This window comes from Aptenodytes patagonicus, chromosome 25, assembly GCF_965638725.1.
Source record: "Aptenodytes patagonicus chromosome 25, bAptPat1.pri.cur, whole genome shotgun sequence".
Taxonomy (NCBI): domain Eukaryota; kingdom Metazoa; phylum Chordata; class Aves; order Sphenisciformes; family Spheniscidae; genus Aptenodytes; species Aptenodytes patagonicus.
The window spans coordinates 476,452-494,703 of record NC_134973.1 but is presented as its reverse complement, the minus strand read 5'-3'; the positions used below and the strand labels follow the sequence as shown (position 1 = coordinate 494,703).

Genomic DNA, 18,252 nt, shown 5'->3' with positions numbered 1-18,252 from the left:
AAGGGGACCTGCTGCCAGATGGCTCTGCTGCCTGGCGCTGGGACAGGGGCCCGGGAAGGCAAGACTGGGAACAGACTGGCTTGGCAGGGACTATTCATTCAGGGACTGCTGTCGCATGGTGGCATGGGCATGGCACGGTGGGGGGCTGCTGCTGAACCTCCCATCTGCAGGGTCAACCAGTGACAAAGTTAACCGTACACCCCCACCCCCCCAGCCCCCCCAGGTCGCAGCCTGTTGCAGGCAAGGGGCTGCCTTCAACAGCACCCACCTGCAGGACCCACATCACCCACCAGCACAGGGAGCTGCGTCCCCTCCTCCTGCGGGGCTGGCAGAGGCAGGAGGTCACTAGTGCAGGCACACATGCGACGCTCTCTGGGTTCATGTGCACATTTGCAGATCCTCAAGCAGTGGCACGGTCCCTCTGTCCGCCTGGTACCCCTGCCCGGACCCTGGGCCCTCTGACACCCCCTCTTTCCCAGGTCCCCTACTCACTGGCTGGTCCAGCTTGATGCTCACTGCAAACACGCAGCACCCGGAGACTCCGACTCACCAGCCAGCCAAGCGCACTGACTGGCTCTGTTTTACCCATGACTGGGCCCTTTTATACCCCTTTCTGCCTGTCCCCCACCTTGTCCTCCCAGATTCCCTTCTGCTGCACATGCCTTTAGCTGTTCACATACTTCCACTGACACCCCCCTGTACCTGCGACCCCCAGCTTTGCATCCTTACAGTCGCAAAAGCCAGGCTGGCCCTCCCTGAAGTGATGCCTGCAGATTTGTGATAGCCCAGCGATTAGCATGAGTGATGAGGTTGGTTTATTATACGTATCTCTGCTATCATTTGTTGGCCAGGTCTGTATCTCTGTACACTTCATTTATCGCCTCCCTCTTTTCCTCGTCATCCCTTTTGGCAAGGTCCCTGATCAGGTCCTTTTACCGGAGCAGATGCTCTCACCTCCTGTGTGCCCCCGTGCTCCTGGCTGGGGACTGGAGGGTGCCAGACCCGGCTGGGCTGAGCACCCGGTGGGGCTGCCTCCGTGACACATCCCAGGGCAGCAGCTTTCCCTGAACAAACCATCCTTGATGGCCTTGCCTCTTGGCTGGGGGGGAATTGCTTTTAAGCAATTTTTAAGCTAGTGCGGGGCTTTGCTCCCAACTCCGTGCTGCCTCTGGGTGTGAATCACGGCTCCGACACCTCCCTCCTTCCCACTGCTGCCTCCGGGATCTTCCCAGGGGAACGTGCAAACCGCTGCTGGTATCTATCCTCTCCAAAGTCCGGGGAGAGCCGTGGGAGGAGGCTGCGATACGCAGCTGTGGAGGGTGTCTGCAGCAGGAACGTGCCTGTGGACGTTGCCAGAAGAGCATTTCCAGAGCAAAAGCATTGCTAAAAAAAGGCCAGATCACTCAGCAATTTTCATTTTTGAGCGGAGGCAGCGCAAGAGGAAACGGGTGGCAGGCTGGGACACAGAGTGACGTTTTTGTTTCGTTTTCAGACAGGGAAATGCTCAGCTCGGATTGGGCTGACCGCTCTGGATGCACCGGGTGACGGCTGAGCAGCTCCTGCCACAGCCCAGAGCCCATGAAAAAGCTCGGGGCCTCCAGGTATGTGGCGATTTCACACTTTCTGCCATCTGCCAGAATTGGTCATGGTTTTCAGCTCTCCTTAACAAAGCCGGGACTAAGTCAGCGAGTGATGAGAGGGTTCGGGGGGGTTCAGAGCAGGGCCAGGTCCCATCTTGGCTGGGTGTTGAATTAGTGTTGTGGTTATTTTGCTTTCCCTGGTCTGAGACCTCCTCCCATCCTCAGTGTGGTGGCAGGGGATGCACTACCAACTCAGTCCCAAATTTGTCCTGGAGGAGGAGCGTGCGGCCCCAGCTCCATGTGCATTCAGTCTGGGTTTCTCCTCATCCTGTGCCTTTCCATCTCTTTCTTAGGGCTGGATAAGAAAAGCAAAGGCTCCATATTAAAACAACTGCCACTTTTTCGTGGAATTAGAGGAGATGTTGCAGCTTGTCCTTTGTTTCACCATGAGAAATTCCTACAAGGTTTTATACCAGTCAGGTACTTTGTATGTAAAGCACCAAGCAAAGTCAGGCTGATGATGGAAAATTGATTTCAACCTTTGGCATCTGAGGCTCTTCCCTAGACATTATAAAAAGGGGCTGCAATCAGCAATAATCCCCTTTAAAAGTGAATTCTGCTTTTTTTTTTATTCCCTTGTTTCTCCTCCCTTTTGCCCTTTCCCTCTCCTTCCCTGTCTCCAGGTTGTGCAGCAGTGAAGAGAATGCTCTCCAGCTTCCACCTCCGCTGCCCTCTGCCAGCTTTTATCATTTATGGTTTGGTTTTCCAGGTTCATGAGCTGCAGTCAGGTAGGGATCCCCCTGGTTCTTGCTGATCCCTGCGGCATTGCTTCCAGCCTGCGTGCGTATCTTCCCGGCTGCCAGTGCAGCTACTCCCCATGAATGGCAGAGCACAGAGCAGGGTCAGGCCCTTTGCCATAAACCTTGTCCATTTCTGAGGGCGCCAGCACCCCTCTGGATCCTGGTTTATTCCTCTGGCCATGTCAGCACAGGCATTTGCACAACCTCGCTGAACTCAGGTGGAGATTAGATGATGCCGATGAGTTGATTATAGTTTGCTGCCATTTCCCTCCCTGCTTTCCCTGTTCCCAGCACGTTCCCAGCACGTTATCGCTTTACTGGACTGTGTCCAGGGTGCGCTGGATCCTTTGCAGAACCAATTCAATAAAGGGAAAAAACAACAAAAAAAATCTTTTAAAAAATATTCTGGGCTCTTTTTCTGTTAGATTGCTGACCTGCAGCAGCTTCTTCAAGGCAGCTCTGGCAAAAGGATGCAGCACAACAGTTGACTTGAAAGTTACCTTGCCAAAAAAAGTTGATTTGCTTTTGTTCTCCTTCAACCAGAAACCACTTTCTCTGTGAGTTGAGTGGCCAGCTTATTAATAAGCCTTTTCTTTAAATTTTCAAAGATGCCCAGAGCACCTGAGACATTTTTATTTTCTCTTGTAATAGGTGTGAATAGCTGAGGATATTTGAGTTTTATTTGTACCCAAGTTGTCTGCTTTCTCCAGCCAACCACTCAGAAACCTTCCAGCTGCTTCCTTCCTTCTTGATCCTGCTTTCTCCCCACCCTGAGCAGCATGGGCAGCACTTGTCCCCTTGAGAACAAATCATCTTTTAGAGATTTGAAGAACTTTCACGGTAGCGCAGGACAGGGAAGCAGAGGAACAGGCAGTGGCCTGACCCCAGCCCACTCACCATGCTGCATGGCAGGGGTCCCTCTCCCAACCCTCCCCTCAATGCCTTGTCTCCCCTGGCGCGGTTATGCTCCCAATGTGATGGCATGGCACGGCAGCACACGAACCACGCGGAGCAGCATCTGCTGGTTTTCCGAGCTCAGTTACCACAGCAAACTCAGTTATTTCTTCTTCCTCTGGGGGTTTCTCCCAGCTCCGCTCAACATGACAGGACCCCCCGGCCCCATCACTGCGCCCATGGGCGAGGACGTGGTGTTGCCCTGCCGCTTCTCCCCGGAGCAGAGCACACGGGACACGGAGGTGATCTGGTTTCGGGAACACTTCTCTCCCTTTGTGCATCGTTACAAGGGGGGCCAGGACCAGTACAGGGAGCAGATGCTTCAATACCAAGGGCGCACCAAGCTGCTGAAGGACGGCCTCACCAAGGGCAGCGTGGACTTGAAAATTTTCCATGTCCAACTGTCTGACAGAGGGAATTACACCTGCTTTGTTCGCCGTGACTCAGATTATGATGAAGCTGTGGTGGAGCTGAAGGTGACAGGTCTGTAGTCCGTGTCCCTGGTACCTCTAATTTACTTGCTCATAGCCAGCGCTCTTCTTCCCTGTCCTTCTTCCCAGCAGCAATTTCAGGTGTTTGCTTTGGAAATAGGGTTTTATTAATTCCTGTGGTTGAAAATACCAAGAATGTCTCAGAGAGGTAAAATTGCCTACTGAGCAGCCGTAAGGAGCTCATGAGATATGCTACTTACTTCAGAAGTGTTCTTGATATTGTTTTCTCCATATACACGGGTGTAAGAAAAAATTTGGCATTGGGTTATATAGTAAGAATGTCTTGGTTCATGCTTTTATATTTTAATATCCAGGCCTGCAGATTATTTTGCTGCAGTTGTAGCCTCCGGAGCAGATCTTTGAGTTATGTGAAAAAGACTGCAAGAAATGTCCTGACTCCAGGTGACACTAGTCTTAAAAAAAAAGCCCTGGGATTTGTCTATGTTGAAATTCACCCCTTCGTGTCAGGGAGAGGAACAGCCAGTTCCCCCAATATCCGGCATCCCACAGGATCACGGGGGGGTCTCTGTTTTCCCGCAGCCCGCGGCTCTGCCCCGCTCATCACACTGGAGCGCTACCAGGACGGGGGGATCCAGGTGGCCTGCCACTCGGCCGGCTGGTACCCGCAGCCCCAGGTGCTGTGGCAAGATCCCCGCGGGCAGCATCTCCCATCCCTCTCGGAAAGTGTTACCCAGGACAAGAGCGGCCTCTTTGCAGCAGAAAGCAGCATAATCCTCACCAAGGGCATGAACCAGAAACTCTCCTGCTTGGTCCGACATGCCCTGCACAGCCACGAACAGGGATCATCTTTGTACATATCAGGTGAGCAGAGGACGAGGGCATTGCCCTGCTAACATTCCTGATGGAGCTGTGCTTGGAAAGCGCCGCCGGCAGAAAATCTCAGGTGCATTTTGCAGTCTGTGTTCAGTGCATCGAGTGTATTTTGCACACGCAGTGTGCAAACAGCTGCGGTTTTTGGCAGCGTTTGTGCAGGTGTGCTGCCAAAATTCACCAGTTCTGTCTTGAAGTGCCGGTTTAGGGGGGAAAAAAGACAACCCTCACTGTAGCAGAGTTTCTATAGACACCTGGGTTAAATACAAACATTCATAACACAGGAACCAAACAAAAAAGGAGAAACCAACCCGTGCCCTTAGTCTCACCTGCTGTGAAATCCTGTTCTTCTGGCTTGGTATGAGAAATAAATCATCATGTCTTGTTTTAGCATCTGCATACATTGAATTTTTTTTTTCCCTTGTCACACGGAAAAGCTCCTTTTTTACTGGAAGATTGATTTGAGGCAGGGAATATATCTGAACAGAGATGCAATGGTACTGGACTAACCATACACCAAACAGCACCGTAGTATCACATGCTTTTCAGCTGCATCCTGTTCCTTTTTTACTTTGGGAATGAAGAATTTTGGGAGACACTGTTTCCCTGGGGGACCCATACCTTTCTCCTGGTGATACTGCTCTGCACTGGAGTGTTGCTCTTGATGCATATGTTACCCTGTTTCTGATCCTATGTTGCCTAATGAAGTATAATATTTTTTTTTTTTCCAAAGGAGAAGAAAGCATGATTTATCTAGAAATAATTTGGTTAGAAATCCATTTTCCCTTTAAAAATCCCCCACAATGTATGCAGACAAAACGTCATCAGCCTCAGACAAGTGCTAAATTGCCAAAATGGATTTTTTTTTTTTTAATACTATTTTTTATTGGTTTGTGGAGTACAGTCAGGAGCTGATTTTCACCCTTGATGGGATTCAGACCTGCTTGGGATGAGCTTGTATGAAATAGAAATAACCTACTTCCCATTGCTGCTTGTAGAGGAACCTAAGCCCTTTGGGGATTTTATTTTTCAGACCCCTTTTTCCAAAACGCCCATCCTTGGATGACCGCCCTGGCCGTGGTCCTGGTTGCTGTGGTCGCTCTCCTTATTATCGCTGTTTATCTGTTTAAAATTAAAGGTATCATCCTGGCGCGGTGTTTGGGGAAGGGCCTGGGCGGCTGTCCTATTCAGCCACCTCTGGTTTTGACGGATGAGTGGGTTTGAAAAACGCCGGGATGGTCCCGGAGTCTTGTTTCGGTGTCTCGGACACCCATACAGTGCCAGAGAACTTAAAGACCCAGGGATTTAATTTCTGGCAAGAAAAGAAAGGTTGTTTCTCCAACAAAAAGGCTAGCAAAGAAGGAAGGCATTAAAGCAGCGTGAGCCAGCCGTTCCTCTGCCCCAGCCAAGGGTGGCTTCTGCCCGCAGAAATGGAGCAATAATTTGCCTGGCCCTGCCAAAAAAAAACCCCTGGCACTTCTGGGGGCCTGGCAGGGCTTTCTTTCCTTCTGAAAGACCCCTCTGGGGGTAAATAATACAGAGGAATAAGGGAAACTGAAATCCTCTATTTTTTACCAAAAGGAGATGGAGCCGGTGGGTCGTGCAGGCACTGCAGCACTTCCAGACCCCGCGGCCTTTCTGCCTTGCAAGTGGCTGTAACTCCTGCTGTGGTTTAATCAGTGCTCTTTGGAAAGGATGATATTTAAATTATTTACATTTCTTTCTTTCCTTCATAGGAAAGCATGAGAAAAAAATAGGTAAGCTTTACTTTACATTTTCCAGAAACTGGAGAATTCCCTCAAATGGAAGAATTCATGGGGCACATTTCTGGGGGACGTGGGGGAAGGAAATGGTTTGGCTAGCGGCTATAGAAAATTGTAAAATTAATTTATGAAATGATGAAATTATGAAATGATGTTGTAATTTTAAGGAAAATCATTGCAGAACCAAAGAAAGTGTGAACAGATGTTGTAACAACAGTGAACTTTGCTTTTCAAATGGCTCTCAAGGTTCTTCCCAAAGCTGGGGGAAGCTTTGGGGTAGCACACTTCATTTTGCAGGGGCCTCAGCTTTGTCTCAGCACTAAAAAAATCACAGGGGCAGGATGGTTAGGTAGCACTGAAGGTGAAATTTACCCCCACGCTCCTCCCTTGTCGATACAAACCTGCCCCTTCACCGCTGCCCTCGAGCTGGAGCCCTTGCTCAGGTCTCCAGCAACGCAGCGCTGGCCTCTGCCCAAGGTGGGTTCGGGGAGGGTGGGCAAGATCTCCAAAAGTCTTGAGAAGAAAGGTCTTGAGGAGCTCCTGGGCTGAAGCTTTTCCACTGTGAGCAATTTCAGCCTCCTCCCCATCCCAACAAGTGTATTGGAATAAAAGGAACCAGCTTTGGTGCTGACGCTCTGTTCTGGTTTTGCTTTTCAGCTATGCAAGAGGCAGCACTGCGTAAGTCTCGCTCCCCTTCTTCCCGGTGAAATCCTCTGTGAAAACTTTCAGACTCTTTTATTCATCCTCTCATTATGTCTGAATGTTCTTTTTAGGCAGATACTTTACTTCCCCCTCCCCTGACCCCCTGATAATGTGAAAATTCCCTCTGAAAAGTCATTAGGACTTGTCCCGTGAGTGGCTGTCAATGCTTTTTAACATTCTCATTGTAATTTAAGTAGTGAAATAGTATTGAAAAATTATTGGGTTTTTAGGGGAAGATTATGGAAACCTAAGCTGTTGAGAATTTTCTTGTAAAATTGTAGATTGTTTGATTACCAAGAAATTAAAAAAAAACAAAAACACTTGAAGAGGGCATATATGTTTGTTTGCTTGCTTGCTTGCTTGCTTGCAGCTCATAGAATTGCCAAGAAATAGTCCTTTGGCTATTAAAAATGAGTTCTTGCTAAATTGGTGCCAATGCAGGGGGAAATAAATGATGGAGAAAACAAATACAAGTCAGATCACTCAGGAATCGTGAGCATCCTTGCAATCAGAATATAAATCAGCACATCTGCCCCCCTCACCTGTGTGGTCCTTTAGCCGGGGTCCCAGGGAAGGGACTGTGTCAAATAGTAACTCGTGTGTGTTTCTGTTTGTTGTTCAGGGGACCGTGATGCAGAAATTGGTGAGTCTCCTTCTCTTCCTTACAAAGGATTTTTTACAGAGTCTGTATAGGGTTGTGCAGTTTTTTTTCATTTTCACTTTTAAAGTGTGAAGTGAACCAAAAAGTGGTTGGGGGATAGAGGGGGAAAGGAGAGAGTGAATTTGAGAATCAAAAAAATTAAAGATCATTGAAGATGGTGTCTGGGGTTGGGGATGGATGACTGCAGTGGTGGCACAGGCAGGGTGAGAGTGCCCTGCGACAGGCCCCCTTGTAGGCAAGGGACCTCCCAGAGACATTTTCCTGCCCCAGATTTGAGCAGGACAACCTGCACCATCACCTGCAGAGCAGAGCTCCAGGCTGGGGCTGGAAGAGGGCTTTGCATTGCCAAGCGTTGGCAGAAACCCGCCCACCTGCATGTGCAGGCGGTTATGGGAGAGGTTATATCCAAATCATTATCCCACAATCCGTTTGTGTTGATTTATCTTCTTTTTCAGAGAAGCAAGCTGAAGAACTTGGTGAGTATCATTCTTCTTCCTACATGGGAGACTTTTCAGTTGGGCCATTTTCTCTTCTGGGTTTTGCACATATGCCCTGGTTTTGGTTTTCCTTTTGAGAAAGGAAGAGGTAGCAAGTACCGAACTCATTTCAGAAACGTTATTTTCCTTTGCTCTCTATGTGTTTTTAAACTATTCTCTGTAATCCTTCTATACTAAAAAGAAAATTCTTTCAGTTTTCAAAGAAAGTACAAGCAGACCATAAATATGTCTGAATCGGGACAGGCAGCATGATTATATTTGTAGAAAATGGATGGAGCCCTTTCATGTAGCTAGACATTGACGTTTTGAAGCTACATGCTGTGAGATAACTTTCACAAATATAGCAACAATTCAGAAAATGTGCAGCTACACTGGTAAATCATTATCCTGAGCTAATCCAGTACAAGTGCGTTCAGATTACCTCTCATCTGTGGTTTGTTTTTGTTTTTTTTTTTTAAAGCATGGAGAAGATACACAGTGCCTATAGAAGAAGGTAATTAAAGGTTTGGTCTTTCGGGGTGCTGAATCATCTTCCCTGCTTTAATCTCCCTTCCTGGTAGTTCTCCTACTGCAGTGATGCTGGTGGGACCAGGGATGCTTCTGCCAACCCCCACTTTACAGGAGGAAGTGTAACACTCAGACCCCTTGTTTGTTTGGTGCACGCCCCAGTTTCAGGCAAATCTGGAGAGTCCTGGTCCCCAGCGAGCAGTGCTGGCCACATTTTAGAGACATGGGGACTTCTTCAGCCTGGAGGTCTGCTGACGATCCTCTTCCCTCTCTGCTTGATGTCATCTCTCTGCTTCATTTTCTGTTCCTTGCACTAATATTGTTACCTTGTGCAGCTTCCCATGCCACAGTCTGCCAGCTATCGCTTGCACCCTTTTTCTTCTTCCTTATGCAGCCCCAGTGAAGATCTCTCCTGGGGTGAGCTCTGCCCTGATGTGTTGACTCCATCTCTCCTGCAGTGAAGGTGGTTCTGGATCCAGACACAGCCCACTGTGACCTTGTCCTATCTGATGACTGCAAAAGTGTGAAACGAGAAGACACACGGCAGGACATCCCCGACATCCCTGAGAGATTTAACCCATGGCGCTGCGTGCTGGGCTGTGAAGGCTTCACCTCGGGGAGACACTACTGGGAGGTGGAGGCAATGGATGGAGGAGGATGGACTGTGGGGGTCTCTAGGGAAGATGTGAAAAGGAAGGGCGAGATTGAGTTTAAACCGGAGGAGGGCATCTGGGCAGTGGGGCAGTGGGCAGGGCACTTCCAAGCTCTCACATCCCCTAATCGCACTCTCCTTCCTGAAATCCAGACTCCCAAGCGGATCCGGGTCTCTCTGGATTATGAAGAGGGACGGGTATCATTTTTCAGTGTTGATGAGGAGATTCCCATCTTCACGTTTCCACTGGCATCATTTGAGGGGATAAGAGTCCACCCTTGGGTCTGGTTGGGTCCTGGGACGTGGCTCAAAATGTGGCCCTGATGAAGGGGAGGGAGTAAGAGAAGGCTTTTTTAGGGGACCTCAGGAGTTCAGACTCACAGAACGATTTAGGTTGGAAGGAACTTGTGGAGGTTTCTGTTGCAACCACCTGTTCAGAGCAGGGCTAACCTCAAAGCTGCCTTAGGTGTCTTTGGACCTTGTCCAGCTGAATTGTGTAGGAACTCCAAGGGTGGAGATCTCTTTACTTCTCTGGACCTCTGTCCCAGTGCTGCACCTCTCTCAAGGGGAAGAAATAACCCTTTAAGTTTGGTCAAGTTTCCCCAGTTGCAACTTGTGACTGCTGCCTTTCATCCTTGCTCTCTACCTGTTGAACAACGCTTCCACTGAAAAGACGCTCCCGCAACAGGGATTGTTTTTTAAATGTACAGAATAAAGTTACTTCAGTGGGATTTGTCAGTATGTGTGTCAGCACCAACTGTCTGTGTCTGAGGCATTGTCTCCACCTCCTTTTAGCCTGTGGGGTGTTGCAGGCACTTTTGAGAAAATGGTTCACCACATCCTCCAGAAGATAATGAAGGCATGTCAGTGGGATCGGTCCATGGCTGTGCTTGTCCCTGCGCCTGCCTGCAGCACAAGCCCAGGCGATGAGCTCACCTGTGACCTGGAGACATCTAACACCGCGAGATGGATCCCACCTTTGGTCGCTCGTTCTGGGGGAGGAAAAGCTGCTTTTGCTTACAGTGCTGAGGAGCCTGGAGCAGGCTCAGAATGTCCCATGTGGGCTGAAATGAAGCTGGAGAAACCAAAAATTCGTATGAAGAAGGGCATCTCATATTGAGGCATGTTTTCAGGCAACTCCAGATTATTTTGCTGTAGTGGAAACTGCCACCTACAAGGGGAGGATAGAAGTATGTGCTTCCTCTGAGGCCAGACATGCATTTGCACCAGATCCTCCATTCAACTGATGTCCAGCAAGCATGGACCTTCCCAAGGGAAGGCTTCACCATTACTGCTGAATTCATGGGCTTCTCAGAAGTGAAACAGGATGCACTTGCATATGTGCCAGGGTAGGTACGTTCATGCTCAGCCCAGGGCAGCTCCATCCTCCCACCATGGAGGAGCGTGAAGGAAACAGCTCAGAGATGCTATTAGGGCTTTCACCTTTCTCTCCAGGCCTGCCCAGCCCCCAGGAGTAATGTTCCCAGAGGTTGGTGGTCATGTCTCAGCTTTGTTCCTTGCCATGCACAAGCCCACACGATGCAGCAGATGCCAAGTCAGCTGTGAGGCCTGCAGTAGCTGAGGGGCTTGTTGAAGGACCCAGTGACAGAGCGCTGCAAAGCCCCCTGTGAACAGTGTCACAAGTCTACAGGGACAGGCAGCATGAGGGTGGCCCCTGCTGCCAGGGCTCTGAAGAATGGTTAGATGTTCATGTCCCTAAAGAAGGCTGGTGGGAAGGTGAAGATGCAGACCCTGCTTTCTGAACTGGAGAAGGACCACTGTGCCCCTCAAGCCAGGGGCGATGCAGTTGCATGTTTCTATGACCCTCGGGCACCATCGCCTCATGATCTCCTTTCTATTTCTCAGAGTCACATATGGTGTTGGTGAGGTGCTAAAGGAAGTAGGAAACAGCCTGGATCACCTTGTTCCCTCCAAACACCCACTTGAAACAGTCTGCGGGTGAAATCAAGATTGGGGCAACAACCTCATGGGAGATCGACCCCCAGGGTGTGGGAACAGGCTCTAGAGCAGGGGAGGAAGCTGATGGGCTGGACAAAAAGGTGAACCTAGGACAGAAATGAAAGAGTGGACTGCAAATGTGGGGCAAAAGCATCATCGCTAGCAGAATGGCTAACGTAACCCTCATCTCCCTCTTGCCTTCACCTGAGGGAAACAGGTTCAGCAAGGAGACACCGTCCCTGCTCCTTTGTGCTCCCCACCTGGATGTCAGGATCCCAGGATCCATCCTGGCCTCCTCACTGCTCGTAACCAGCCATAGGAAGAGTGTGCCTGCAGATGACTCCTAACCTGTGCACGCCTTTCCTCCGGTACAGCATGCCCCTTCCCCTTCAGCAAGGCTTGTCACAGTGGACTGCTTAGGTCTTCTGCTCCTTATCCTTCAGGGAGTGAAGCAGGTGGGGTGAAGGACCTTTTGAAGGTTCAAGTGTCCTAGTGCATTCATCCACCTGGAAAAGGGAGACAGAGAGGCAGAAGCAATGATAAGGGCTGTGGGTTGGGAACATGGAGCCATGACATGGAAGACCAACTGGTGGTGTCATGGGGGATGCTATAGGTCCAGGGTAAGGGTAAGAGTAGGGCTGTGGAGGAGGGAAAACCACATGCAGGCTTAATCCCTGGGATCCTATGAGAAGGCCAGGGTTACATGTGCTCTCTCTCCCTTCCTATTCCCTGCTTTCTGTTGGAAATCGCTGATGCAGAGCCAAAAAACAGCCCCCAAGTTCTGCCTCTGCTGCTGCCTCCAGCCCTCTTACTACAAGCTGAACTAAAATGCCCCTGCAGCGAGTGGGCGGGGGGTAAGAGAGAGGCTGGGAGATGACACAGGAGGGACAGCTGACCCCAATGGACCAGAGGGATATTCCATGCCATGTGGAGTCATGCTCAGCAATAAAACGGGGGGCGGGGGAGGGCATGGGGCAGAGTTCCAAGGTACCATTGCTTGAGGACTGGTTGGACATCGATCTGGTGGGAGGTGGTGAGTGAATGCTTTTGCATCATTTTTTTCTCTCTCTCTTTCCTTCACTTATTAAACTATCTTTATCTTGACCTACAAAGTTTTTTTTCTCACTTTTGCTTTTCTAGTTCTCTCCCCCATCTCACTATAGAGGCAGTGGGCGAGCGGCTGGTGGCAGGGGTTGACCCACCACAATCCACAGAATGGAAAATCAGTAGAAAACCAATATCTCCCCTCCTCTGTAGCATCTCCCCTTACAGCTTTTGGGTGACCCTCCAGCCCCGCAGTCCAAGATGCTCTGCAGTGACCTATGAGCCAGGGAAGTGGCGACAGCTCGGCTGCAGAAACAGACAGCAGGAGGAATTGCAAAACCGAGCTCCTTCCTCTGCCTCTAATCTCCTTGCCTGGTCTGTGCTGCAGCTTCTCCCACAAATGTTAAAGCTGCCTCTCAGCTCTCCAGAAGAGCCATCCCCGTTTTTCCTGGCAAGCCAGAAAGAAAGGATCCCTCGTTTACACCACAAACAACTAGCTGAGGTAATGTGCAGAAACTGTTTCTCACTGGTATGCCAACTAGGCTGCAGTTCCCAGGTTGAGGTGCCTCAAGGATAGAAGCCCAGAGCGTGCTGAGAAAGAGCTGCCTTGAAGCAGAGGAAGGGGCAGACATTTGTGCAAGGGACCCGTTTCCTGGGATGTAAAAAGGTGTGGCTTGGGGGGCAGGGGGGCATGCAAGGGCTCCTCCTGGGTGCAGCCCTCCCTCCTTTACTGTGAAGTAAGAAATTATGGAGCCAGTCTCTGGTTGAGACTTTTCCAAGGAGACAGTGGTGTGGCAGCGCAGTTAAAGCGAGGGCTGTGCTGAAGGACAGGAGATGATGGGTTTGGCTGCTCAGGAAGCCGCAGCTCCCTTCCCACAGCTGTGCGTGCTGATAGAGGGCCTGGGCAGCCCTGCCGCTAGCACTGCCGCCAGAGCAGTGCCCAGTCCTCGGACAAGGGAGGCAAAGCCGCAGGAGAGCAAACGCTGGAGGGTCCATGGTGAGTCCCAGGGAAGCAGTGTCCATTGGGGCCGGGCACTTGGGGTAGCCATGTGTGTGCATGGGAAGCTCTTTTCACATGATTCATGCTCCTACCTTGTGAACCCAAATCAAGTAGAGGGCTCAGCTGGCGTTGGGTAAGAGCATATTCAGGGAGCCTCTTCCAGCGCACAGCTTTTCTGGGCTGGGGTGAGTGTGGGTATGCAGGGACATGAACACCATGGAGCCACTGCTTTTGCAGTGGTGAGGGCAGCAATGCTACCCCAGCGGAGGAGGCACCGCTGTGAGGAGGCGTGTGAATCAGGTTCTGCCTCCCACAGAGGAGGATGAGGTGAGCAAAAGGGCAGAGATGGTGTCTCCTTGCTGAGCCTGCTGCTCTTCAAGGACAAGGTGACGGGGTGGGTGCTGGCAATAGGTGTGGAACTCATCTCTCCCTTCCATCCTCCCAGGGAGGAGCTGCAGGGCTCAGAGGGCTCACAGAGGGTCTGGTGGGGGATGCCAGCTCTTTTGTGAACGGTGCTTGCGCAGGAAGAAAGGCAACATGTAGGTGCGTGCCTGCCTGTGCCCACACCTCTCGGCTCTCCCCTCCAGGCCATGCGGATCCTTGCCCTGCTCCTGCTCATCCTCCCGGCTCTGCTGCCCACAGCCAGCACTACCGACCCAGGCCAGCCCTGCCCGTCGGAGATGAACAAGGTCAAGGACCTCCTGGAGGTGAACTGCACGGGGCAGGGTCTCAGTGCGGTGCCCCCAGACCTGCCTGCAGACACGGGCATCCTGCTGCTCAATGCCAACCGCCTGGCGTCCCTCTCCACTGCTGCCTTCCTGCCCCTCACCCAGCTGCAGGACCTCAACCTGGCTGACAACGGGCTGGCAGCTCTGGATACCGGGCTCCCACTGCCATCCCTGAGGGAGCTGATCCTCTCCCGCAACATGCTGGGAGCCCTGCCTGCCCTGCAGGGCCTGCCCGCACTCACCCACCTGGCCGTGGCCCACAACAGCCTGGCAACGCTGGCCCCAGGGGCTTTCCGCGCTGTGACACGGCTGCAGGACCTGGACCTGCGAGGGAACCGTCTACAGACACTGCCCCAGGAGGCCTTTGCAGGGCTGAGGGCACTCAAGTACTTGGACCTCTCGGACAACCTCCTGGAGGAGCTCCCCAGGGAGCTGCTGCAGGATCTGCAAGAGCTGGAGACCCTCTGGCTCTCAGGGAACCGCCTGCAGACCCTGCCCACCAACTTTTTCCCTGAGGGGCACCTCTTCGCATACGTCTTCCTCACTGAGAACCCCTGGCATTGTGACTGCAACCTGCGCTACCTGCGGGCCTGGATCTGGCAGAACGATGGCAGTGTTTATCAGCCAGAGCGAGGCCTGGAGAAGACAAAGGTGGAGGTCGCCCCTGAGAAGGTGCTGTGCCACAGTCCCCCTGAGCATTGGCGGAAGCCCATCATCCACTTCAAGCCCAACTGCGGCAACGTGGGGGATGCGGAAGAGGAGGAAGAGGATGAATACTATGATGAGGAAGAAACGATGGAGAAAGCTACCATGATCACCTTCTCCCCCCCACATCCATCCATCCCCAAAGAGCACACTACCATGCCCCGTGCTGTTACCTGGCCTCCCCTTGCTACCAGAAGACCGCCCCTCAGCACCCCTTGTAGCTCCACCCTCACCCCAAGCACTTTGCCTGCGATGCCTGCAAGCACCAGAGCTCCCAGCACCACCACTCCTGCGCCAGCCAGTCCCACCGTCACACCCACACAGACCCCCAGCACTGCCGCCGTCCTCATTGCTGCTCCCGCCAGCACCCAGCACAGATCTGCCACCTTTGTCTCTACCACCTCACTACCAACCACTATGAGCACCAGACCTGCCAGCACCAGCAGCCATCCCCAAACCACACTTGCCACCAGCACTACCAACACCTATGCCACTCTCATGGTGTCCACTGGCGCATTTTCCACCGCCTCCACAGCAGTGCCTTCTACTGCCATGCTAGAGGCCTCTTCCATTGTCAGATCTTCATCTCCTCCTCTGACGTCGACCACACCCGTGGTCTCCACCACCGTGCTTTCCACTCGTGCCCCAACGCCGCCAGCTCCCCTGGACACCACACACTTCACCCAGCCTGCACCTTCCCCTCCACCTGGACCTCCCTCCCTCTGCCCATGCTCCATCCCAGGACTAGCTGTACCTGTGCTACGCTCACGGGCAGGTGGGGAGGGTCCGCAGTGGGGGCAGAGGGTGCTGAGGCATTGCTGCCTATTGCACTGGGTGCTCTACCTGGCTTCCTTGGCTCTGCTGGTCCTGACCATGCTGGCTCTAGCAGGCTGGCTGGCGTGGATGTGTCTGGTGGGACGGCCCTCCTGGCACAAGTCCCTGCAGACCCAAGAGGTGCAGTATCCACTGCTGAGGTGGAGGGAGTCGACAGGAAGCCCTGTGATGCATCTCAGCAGCTTCAAAAGCCCCCTCCAGCGCCCCATGTTCTGTACCATCAAAGAAGTAGAGTTGTGCCCTGAGGTCACTTACTGCACGATTAAAGACCTGGGGATACAGTGCAGTCCTCCTGCAAGTTCCTCCTTCTGCACCACGAAGGAGCTGTGGGTCCACCACAGTCCTCTCAATGCCTCATTCAAGTCTTTCTCCAGGAAGCTGATGGTCACAAACCTCAGCTCCCTGAGGACCCCTTCTGCTTACAGCCTGGACAGGGGTGTCAAGGCCATTGGTGATGTCAGAGTGAAATATGCTGGCAACACCTTGTAAATGCTTCTGTACGTTCAAAGAGATGGAGGGTCATGGCTCTGCTTCATGTACACTTGTTTTACAAGGGAAAGATCTGCTTGCCCAGGAGGAAGCCATTCAGCTCCTTCCCCTAGTATTACTCTCACGCACTCTGAGGTTTCTAGATCTGAAATGATTACTTGGGTACTTGGCAGAGGGAGAAGATGCCCTAAACTGGTCACTGATAGTTTGGGGCTGACACTGCCTGCTTTCGGGGTGAGTGTGGGAAAGCAGAGCTTACTTTGCACTCTGCGTCCCAACTGCTTCTGTTCGAATGATGCACATCATAAAGATTCGCTATGCTTTCAACTCAGTGCCAGGTTGTTAATCATAGAATAAATATTCTCTTTGCCTAAATGTCAAATGGGTGCTAGTTTCATTTCATTGGACCTCCCATAGTCCTGGCAGGGTACAGTGAATGACAAAATTGTCTTCAGTGCTTGGAATAGTGAAGACAGAGAGGAAAAGTCCACTTATACCCAGCTTCCTGACTTTTGCCCCACATGTATGATCCTTCACTGTGGGATTGAATCATGTAGGAAAAGCATTCCACTGTATGTCCCACTGCCATATAATCAGTTCAGGAAATGGTAGATGTCGCTGCCTCTGCATGACCCATCGTGGGATGGCTGGAAATGGGGGAGGAGGGCGGGAGGCTTCAGAGGGCGATGGATGTGACTTGTAAGGGATCACACTAGGACAAAATGTCCAGGGGCTGGCCAAACTTTGTGACCACCTGTGCAGAAGTCACCCAAACATGTTGGGAGGTGTGAGAAAGAGGCAGAGGTTGTCACTGGCGGGGTTCAAACGGCAGGCCCCAACACTGGTGCACAAATGCAGCGACTAGATCATATGAAACACTTTTGCAGTCTCAAGCGCTGTTCCAGTTCCAACTGTCCCAAACGTATCATCCAGCTACTGTGGGTCAGCAGGCCTTCTGCCAGATTAATTAATTGGTCCACAGAAGGATACGTGTGCCTGTGCTTGGCCAGCTGGGGTGAGCATCCTTCTATGCAAGCGTGTCTGCTTGTCAAGCTCATGTGTGCTAGTGTGTCTGTGGACATGTGAGCTCTGCATTTGTGAGCATTTGTCTGTGTGTTGGTGCTGCCCTCTGACCCCCACCATACTCTCTCCCTCTTTTCTGAGACAACAGGAACAGTCCCAGAGACCCCAAATTTGACCCAGAATCCCTCTGAACAACTCTAGAGATGACTGCAACAGCCCAGGAGACCTCAGATACCCTCAGAGCATCCAAGGGACACATGGGCGGCCTTGAGGAGACCCCAGAGAGCCCTATTACTTGAGTTTGAACTTTTTCTTTACATTGATTTTTTTTTTTTTCTTTATCAGATACTTCTACTACATCTTGGGACATTTTCCAGCCCCTTCTGGTCTTATATAGCAATGTTGCTGATTAAGGATGACTTTTCTTGTTTTGTAACAGTGCTATTTCTCACATTCTTGTGCTTAGGCTCTGTGGTGGGGCAGCATGCATCAGCTCTCACCTCTCAAGGAGCTTTGACTTCCTTTTGACACTTCTCTCACAATGTCATGGCATCCAAGTTAGGCCATCAAGCTCTGAATGGCTGGAGAATTGGACAGGTAAAAAGTGGTGTGAAGGTCAGGACCAGTGGCTAGTGGTTAATGGATTATACTTGGCTGCTGGTAACGTGGAGTACCACACGGGGCTGTGCTGGAAACTCTTCTGTTTAACATCTTTATCAATGACACAGAGGAGGCAACCAAATGTGCTTTTATCGTGTTGGCAGATGACACCAGGTTGGGAGGGATCAGTTCGTATGCTTCCAACAGGACCACCATTCAGGGAGCACCATTCACCCTGGAGAAATGTGTTGACAGAAACCTGATGAAAGTCAACAAGCACAAATGCAAAGTCCTGTACCTTGGAAGGAAGACCACAACAGTGCCAGCGGGGGACAGACTGGCTGGGGAGCAGAGCTACGGAAAAGGACCTGTGTGTCTTGGTCGACAGAAAGGTGAACAAGATCCAGCAGTGCACCCTGGCAGCAGACAGCA

General features: G+C 51.4%; 2 protein-coding genes across 6 annotated transcripts; both read left to right on the top strand.

The window, feature by feature from the left end:
• The first annotated feature begins 1,534 nt into the window (after window positions 1–1,534).
• Window positions 1,535–12,329, top strand: LOC143170639 (butyrophilin subfamily 1 member A1-like). 5 transcript variants are annotated; one of them, XM_076359082.1, is made up of 11 exons: window positions 1,535–1,601; window positions 2,264–2,368; window positions 3,470–3,817; window positions 4,366–4,647; window positions 5,690–5,794; window positions 6,393–6,413; window positions 7,077–7,097; window positions 7,744–7,764; window positions 8,238–8,258; window positions 8,740–8,772; window positions 9,245–12,329. In XM_076359082.1, exons 2-11 carry the CDS (start codon window positions 2,284–2,286, stop codon window positions 9,760–9,762), a joined length of 1,455 nt encoding a protein of 484 aa, XP_076215197.1. In that variant the 5' UTR covers window positions 1,535–1,601; window positions 2,264–2,283; the 3' UTR covers window positions 9,763–12,329. The 5 variants fall into 5 exon arrangements, with proteins under 5 accessions (XP_076215197.1, XP_076215195.1, XP_076215198.1 ...); XM_076359080.1 differs by lacking the exon at window positions 1,535–1,601 and adding an exon at window positions 1,982–2,060; XM_076359083.1 differs by lacking the exons at window positions 1,535–1,601; window positions 5,690–5,794 and adding an exon at window positions 1,982–2,060.
• A 41-nt stretch (window positions 12,330–12,370) lies between these two features.
• Window positions 12,371–16,570, top strand: GP1BA (glycoprotein Ib platelet subunit alpha). The gene is made up of 2 exons (XM_076359076.1): window positions 12,371–12,943; window positions 14,029–16,570. Exons 1-2 carry the CDS (start codon window positions 12,842–12,844, stop codon window positions 16,195–16,197), a joined length of 2,271 nt encoding a protein of 756 aa, XP_076215191.1. The 5' UTR covers window positions 12,371–12,841; the 3' UTR covers window positions 16,198–16,570.
• The last annotated feature ends 1,682 nt before the right edge of the window (window positions 16,571–18,252 follow it).

Excerpts from the sequence above, each read along its gene's own strand:
- LOC143170639 (XM_076359080.1), top strand. The coding sequence starts at position 2,000 with ATGTTGCAGCTTGTCCTTTGTTTCACCATGAGAAATTCCTACAAGGTT. Across the intron at positions 2,369-3,469 it reads GGTTCATGAGCTGCAGTCAG|CTCCGCTCAACATGACAGGA; the intron begins GTAGGGATCCCC and ends GGTTTCTCCCAG. Across the intron at positions 7,098-7,743 it reads TATGCAAGAGGCAGCACTGC|GGGACCGTGATGCAGAAATT; the intron begins GTAAGTCTCGCT and ends TTTGTTGTTCAG.
- GP1BA (XM_076359076.1), top strand. The coding sequence starts at position 12,842 with ATGTTAAAGCTGCCTCTCAGCTCTCCAGAAGAGCCATCCCCGTTTTTC. Across the intron at positions 12,944-14,028 it reads ACCACAAACAACTAGCTGAG|GCCATGCGGATCCTTGCCCT; the intron begins GTAATGTGCAGA and ends TCTCCCCTCCAG.